Source organism: Schistocerca serialis, chromosome 1 (genome assembly GCF_023864345.2).
Source record: "Schistocerca serialis cubense isolate TAMUIC-IGC-003099 chromosome 1, iqSchSeri2.2, whole genome shotgun sequence".
NCBI classification, from domain to species: Eukaryota; Metazoa; Arthropoda; class Insecta; order Orthoptera; family Acrididae; genus Schistocerca; species Schistocerca serialis.
In genome coordinates this window covers 1,072,834,259-1,072,841,854 of record NC_064638.1, presented here as the reverse complement: position 1 = coordinate 1,072,841,854, position 7,596 = coordinate 1,072,834,259, and the positions used below count along the sequence as shown (strand labels likewise).

Below are 7,596 nucleotides of genomic sequence, written 5' to 3'. Positions count from 1 at the left end.
AAAAAAGAGGCTTTTAACTTTATTTTTGCAACTCTACACCACATCAAAAGATATGCTGTACTAAACAGAGTGGAGGGTGTGGCTGTTGGTGAGCACACGGCATCAGGCATGATCGTTTGCTGCGTCCGCCAGTGAGCTCACAGAAGTAAAAATGTTTTAAAGAAGGTCTTTTTTGAGTGTGGGATGGAGTTCTAACAGGCTTTTGGTAACAATAAAATAGCACTGGGCTGAAGATTTGATTGTTGCATTTGGTTACAAATGGTAATACATCACTTACACATTAAACTTTCATGGTGGGGTTTCTTCAATGATTTCGCTATCACAGACGATTCTTGCCACGTAATGTCACTCCATTGAAGACTTTTTGGTAGTTTCCTCGAATCGCCACTGGCGATCTCGCCTCTCTTCATCATCTTTTTCTAGGGAATGTGAGCTGCTGGAGGAAATTTCGTTCCCAACAGCTTGTAGTGGAGGTCCGTAAGTGTCGATGTTGTTGTGTGCGCTACCTTTCTTGTCGCTTGGTTGTGATGAGGTGCTAGCAACGGTGCTAGTGGGTGGAACCACTTGTGTTACCGACGAGTTGCTGGCTGTGGAGTTGGAGGGGGCGGCGGCAGCTGGCTGTAGCAGGTCGTCGCCCAGGTAGAAGGGCGGCGGGCAGCGGTACAGCCGGTTCAGTTTGGCGACGTCGCCGCGGCTGAAGCGCTCGCGCTGGCCCATGACGGCGACGGCGGCCGGGTCGCGCGGCTCCAGCGTCAGGCTGGAGCCGTCCCTGGAGAAGGCGCGCGCCCGGTAGTGCATCACGCTGCCGTAGTCGTACGGCAGCCCCAGCGTGCGCGTCTGCGACGCCGGTCGCTTCTTGAAGTTGAACTCTCGACCTGCGGGCATCCAAGTGTTAGGCTGATGCATAAGTTCGTGGCGTTTTTGTTTTACGCGTTGGTTGCTGTTGCATTGGGTTTATTTATCGATAGCCATTTTTTGACTGTAGTTCACTGTCCCTATTTTAGGTTGCATATTGTCATTTGGAGATGGTGAGTGGAGCTGTGGACGCTGGAAAATGGAGTGCAAAATGGTGAAATCGGAACACTTCCTACAATGTTTGATTCCAGCAGAGGGGTAACAGCCGACCGGTGTGTGATGTCCTTAGGTTAGTTAGGTTTAAGTAGTTCTAAGTTCTAGGGGACTGATGACCTCAGATGTCAAGTCCCATAGTGCTCAGAGCCATTTGAACCATTTGATCGTTTCTCCCTATGTAGGTCGGCGTCAACAAAATATTTTTGCATTCGGAGGAGAAAGTTGGTGATTGAAATTTCGTGAGATGATTCCGCCTCAACGAAAAACGCCTTTGTTTTAATGATGTTCACTCTAAATCCGGTATCATTTCAGTGACACTCTCTTCCCTATTTCGCGGTAATACAAAACGTGCTGCCCTTCTTTGAACTTTTTCGATGTACTCCGTCAATCCTATTTGGGAAGAATCCCACACCGCGCAGCAGTATTCTAAAAATATTTGGTCAGTGAATTTGTCGAATGTCAAAATATGTGACACAAATGACCGTATCGTTTGACTGCACTGATTTACAAGCTTCAATTTTTTACACCGCCAACGAATTGTAGGCCTTAGAATGTGACAAATTTCTACTTGAGACGTGTACCCGTTCCTGAGAAAAAAGGGGTCTGTAACGGACGGACGGGCAGAGAGGCAGACAGACGGACAACAAAACAATTCTGTAAGGGTTCCGTTTTTACCGATTGAGGTACGGAATCCTAAAAACGAATTTGGTGTCGTAATTCGGCGAATATGCACATAAAAATTACTTGCGACTGTCGGGGAATTTGCCATGTGGTCCACTATAACTTGGCGACGCGTCGATATATTTATTCATTCTGGACGTATTTAAGGTGGCCTGTCTTAGCTGCCTCACCCTGTAATACATATAATGTGTGTGTCTGTGTCTGTCTGTCTCTCTCTCTCTCTCTCTCTCTCTCTCTCTCTCTCTCTCTCTCTCTCTCTCTGTGTGTGTGTGTGTGTGTGTGTGTGTGTGTGTGTGTGTGTGTGTGTGTGTGTGTGTGTGTATGCGTAAGCGGCACAATTGCTGGACTAGTATCAGGAATATGCCCATCTTCAGCGACATCTCATAAATACTGGTTTTTAGCACAGGCCAAGAACATGTGCTGATAGGATTCAAGTAATTATCCAGTTATATGGCTGTGGTAACCAACATATCATTTTTTCATGTTGCCAACTCCACATGCTGATGCCACTGAAGATGGGCATGTGCCCGATACTACTCTGGCTCTTAACATCCGAGTTCGACCTACACCCAGCCCTTACAGATTTACTTCCGTCAAAACTCTCCTTCTTACTAAACTTCCTGCCTACCTTGTTGGACCAATGCAGAATTCATAAAAGAGGTGAAAAGGTACCGGCAAAAAAGTGTCAGATACAACATTCTTTTGCCGCGCGGGATTAGCCGAGCGGTGTAGGGCGCTGCAGTCGTGGACTGTGTGTTTGACCTTAGGATAGTTTAGGTTAAGTAGTGTGTAAGCTTAGGAACTGATGATGGTTGGTTGGTTGTTTGGGGAAGGAGACCAGACAGCGTGGTCATCGGTCTCATCGAATCAGGGAAGGATGGGGAAGGAAGTCGGCCGTGCCCTTTCAGAGGAACCATCCCGGCATTTGCCTGGAGTGATTTAGGGAAATCACGGAAAACCTAAATCAGGATGGCCGGACGCGGGATTGAACCGTCGTCCTCCCGAATGCGAGGGATTGATGACCTTAGCAGATAAGTCCCATAGGATTCACACACATTTGAACATTTTTTTTTTTAACAACATTTTTTTTTTGTCGCAGCTTAATGTCTCCTCGGTCGTGAGACTACATAAATACGCAGTTTGGCACTCGATAGAAAAACTGAAACTACTTGCGCTCGATAATATGTAGGGCTTCATTGTTTCAGAATCATTTCAGTATTTCTCAACTCCACTCTTTACTCAGGTCAATCATGAATCGTCCATTATTCTCCTACTGAACACGCAGTTTCTGTCTTGTAATTCTGGGCTTAGTTTTTTAAATTTTTAATCAAATACTGTACAGAGCCTAAAAATTAGATGAATAGATGTTTTCCATGTTTACATATTTCGTTTGGCACCTCCTCATTCTGCTTGAATTGGAGGCAGTCTTGTAATTCAATAACGAAACTTGCAGATTTATTGTTGCTATTGTATCCATTATTACTATTATTAATGTTTTGTAGTTATCACCACCGTCGTTGCCATTCTACATAGTACCGATTGCGGTGAATCAAAGCTAGTGTTTGCTGTTAAATACATAACATAAATGTCGAATTTGTGATATATCTTCCATAGTAACGAAGCTGTAGGTTATTTTTATTTCCCGTTAGTCAAGAAAATTAGGTTTATAAAGAGAGAAGGGACAGCTGTTACGGCACTTTATTCGGGAGGGACGACAATCAAATCGTCGTCCTGCTAGCCTGATTGTTTTCCGTCATTTTCCCTAAACCACTTAGGATGAAGGGCGATATTGTTTGTCGAACATGAGAACAAGACTTCTTACGCATGCTCGTCCAACTGAGCAGGCGCTCGCTTGAAATATGGCTCTGAGCACTATGGGACTTAACAGCCATGGTCATCAGTCCCCTAGAACTTAGAACTACTTAAACCTAACTAACCTAAGGACAGCACACAACACCCAGTCATCACGAGGCAGAGAAAATCCCTGACCCCGCCGGGAATCGAACCCGGGAACCCGGGCGTGGGATCGCTTGAAATAACCTCACAGTCGCCGCGATGTTGAAGCATAACCGTCCTCCAGAGCTCAAACTCTTCGTAACATTACATGTTTATTTCTTTGTCAATATTCCACGCGGTAAACAACTGTTGTCAGCTTTCAAGTGAACTGTGAAGCGTTTCCTACGTACTGAAGATATATGTTCGTTGATAAAATGTTTCTTCTCATAAAACACACACACACACACACACACACACACACACACACACACACCACTGGAGGCGGTGTCTTCACTTCTGCTGTTTACGTCGTCTGGTTAAGGAACTACTGTATTTAGTATCGTTTTCTTCTCATACGGCCTCTTGTTACAACAGAAACTCACTCAGATTTATTTAGAGGTAAGATGGCGCAGTGGATAACCCGTCAAAAACTGAACACAGATCAAGCGTGAAAACAGGAAGAAGGTGTACTAAACTGTGAAAAAAAAAGCAAAATAAAAACAGCGAACGGTCCAAGCTTAACATATGTAATATCGAGAAAAATCAAACATCTGCGACGTTATGGCTAAGTGGTCATAGCGTTAGACTATAAACCGGGCGAGCCGTGTTCGAAAGTCCTTCGTGGCTTTTATTTATTTTATTTTTATTTACCGAGCGAGGTGGCGCAGTGGTTAGCACACTGGACTCGCATTCGGGAGGACGACGGTTCAATCCCGCGTCCTGCCATCCTGATTTAGGTTTTCCGTGATTTCCCTAGATCACTTCAGACAAATGCCGGGATGGTTCCTTTGAAAGGGCACGGCCGATTTCCTTCCCCATCCTTCCCTAATTCGAGCTTGTGCTCCGTCTCTAATGACCTCGTTGTCGACGGGACGTTAAACACTAACTTCCTCCTCCTCCTCTATTTTTATTATTAATTTTTTTCACAACATTATGAACTGTCCATCCGGTCACTGGAATGTTTGTTCCCTTTCTGTAATCTTAGCAGTTTCCATGTGTATGCGTGTGTCTGTGTGTATGGAACAGGGGACCTAGAAACGCCGGAGAGGCTTCGTCCCCGCCGTAGCCCTCAGGGGTTCACAACCCCAGGCAACGGCAGTCCACTCACCCCACCGCCGCTCCACACCGAATCCAGGGTTATTGTGCGGTTCTGCGTCCAGTGGACCCCCCCCCCCCCCCCCCCCCCACCGCTCCCCCCGCGGAAACGTCCATACCAGACGAGTGTAACCCCAAATGTTTGCGTGGTAGAGTAATTATGGTGTGTGCGTATGTGGAGAAAGTGTTTGCGCAGCAATCGCCGACATAGTGTAACTGAGGCGGAATAAGGGGAACCATCCCGCATTCGCCGAAGCATATGGAAAACCGCCTTAAAAACCATCCACAGGCTGGCTGGCACACCGGACCTCGACACTAATCCGCCGGGAGGATTCGTGCCGGGGACCGGCGCCTTCCCGCCCGGAAAGCAGTGCGTTAGACTGCCCGGCTAGCCGGTCGGGCTGGCAGTTGTCATACTGCACACTGGTTACAGGATATGAGCCATGTAGTAAGAATACATTGCCTTTGTAAATAAATGTGATGAATAGTGATAGCAGGTGCGATACCACATACACATCTCACTGAAATGATAGCAACAAATAAACGGGTGTGAACCACGTTACAATAAAAGAATAGAATTCATGAACGCAACTTCAAAAACGTTAGAAACATATGTTTTGACAGAGCACAGAGAAACTGTGTGATTGTGAAACTGCTGCGTTCACTTGTTGCAGCTTATGTGACAAACTATTATGTTTTCATCATTTCCTTGGCAGCGATCACATTTACATTCATACGAACACCTAAATCGGGCAACGAGGCATATCCCACTCACTCAAAAGGCACACAAATTATGTGCGTCGTAAGAGATTCCTGTCATATGACACACGCACTGTCACTAATGCCGTATATGACCCCCCCCCCCCCCCCCCCCCCCGGCCCCCCTACTGTGTTTTCCGATGGAGGATTCGGTTGACCCGTCGCTTTGCATCAAATGTTTGCAGTTCCCATTCGAAAGCCACTTCTTTTCGGCTGCTGATAGAGTAGTTGTACAGAATCAGCTGTCATTACAGGTCCCTACCTCACACGTCGCTGTTGCAAACGGACGTTACACCACGACACAGACACAAATTTGAATACAGCGAACAGCAAAAATAAATAAAAAATTGGTTGTAGTGAGGTTCGAACATGACTCGCCGGCTTGGCAGTCCAGCACCGTGACTACCACGACCCATTACACTTTCCGGCTCCTCTACATAGCATTTCTTATTTTTATCCATAGTTCACTACATGTGCTTCCTTTTTTTGATGCTTGATTTGTGTTCAGTTTTTGACGGTTTGTACACTGGACCCTGTTAGCACTAAATCTGAGCGGGGTGCGATGGGGAGTTTCCCTTGTTAGTTTGATCTTAAATATCTTTCCACGAGTGGTTTTTCCACTTCTCTGAGAATTTTCGTGTAACAATCTCGTTCACTAGTGTGCCCTTGAGGTGAAAATTAATTTTCCGTTTCGTCACCGCTTTGAACTCAGACAAATTCAATGCTACAAATGTAGAAGATGGGAAACCTTGTGGCCGTGGTTCTGTGCTAATGACTCCATTAGGTAATGCATTTCCTGTGGCTTGTACCCTTTCGATACTTTTGAATTCCGCTTTTCAACTATTCTATTCAAATTCTACACCATTTTCCCTTCAGCCAAATCAAAATTTCATAGTTCCTTGTAGAAGCAGTCCAATCTTTATTTTAACTGTACGAAATAATGCGATTCATTTTCCATTACAGAAAGCACTACCCGTTCTGATATATGGTAGCAACCGACTAGCGAACCAGTATTTAAATGCACTTGTATTCATTTCTTATAGTCGACTTATGCACTTTTAATATGGTACAAGACACAAAACCATTCATAGGTCACTTTTGTTATTCAGTGGTGTGTTAACTTACACAGTATTCCATGAATAGGACTAAACCCACCAGGAACAGCTGAAGACATTACATGAACACTCGATAAAAAGCGACGCAGTGAACCTGGTCACGATACAATTACCTACCGCCACCTCATTTCCCCTGGACAACTCGTATTCCATTGACGAATTTCTACTTAAAAACTAGTAGCCAGTAAGTTGCATGAGTACGATCAAAAGTAATGTGTTCACTAATATTAACACTGATCATGTATACATATCTTGTAAACTGATTCGTTACGCATTGTTTCGATGAAAGAATCGCTCAAATGATCTATGGAACATGTAACTAACTAAGTAATATTAACTTTTCACTTCGAACGTTATTTCCGTACAGTGCGTCGTCTTCGAGATATTTAGATATCTCAAGTTAGAACAAACACCCTGCATAAGAAGAGATTATGTAGCAGGTTTATCGTTTAGAAATTGCATGTCAGTATTGTTTGAGAAAAGGTCGAGTTATGCCTCGTGTAATAAAGATATATATCTATGAGCATATGTCGGAATTTGACAGCGGCAGAATCGTGGTATATCGGGACTATCGTTTATTGTCGTACCACGGTGCTGCTACTTACATTAGTCGGAATCACACAACTGTCATTCCAATACATAATTTATAAGTTCAGGAGTTCATACTGAACGTCAGGAGCGTCATCGAACGCACCTAGCGTCCGAAAAGACACATATTGTTCGATCGGCCATGCAGGAACGAACAGTCTCATCACGTACCTTGAATCATATACTTATATGGATATGGTATCTGTTCGGACATGTTCGAAAGAACAGACACCATATCCATATAAGTATATAGTTCTGGCAACACCGGCCATGACCACCTTTGTCTGTGCGG

At 44.8% G+C, this 7,596-nt stretch overlaps 1 protein-coding gene across 1 annotated transcript in view; it reads right to left on the bottom strand.

Moving 5' to 3' along the window:
- Positions 1–301: 301 nt before the first annotated feature.
- LOC126455449 (zinc metalloproteinase nas-14-like) overlaps positions 302–7,596 on the bottom strand; it is a 135,456-nt gene continuing 128,161 nt past the window's right edge. Inside the window, exon 5 of the mRNA XM_050091204.1 lies at positions 302–875. Within this exon, the coding sequence (XP_049947161.1) occupies positions 346–875 (530 nt within the window). The 3' untranslated portion in view covers positions 302–345. The remainder of the gene's footprint in view (positions 876–7,596) is intronic.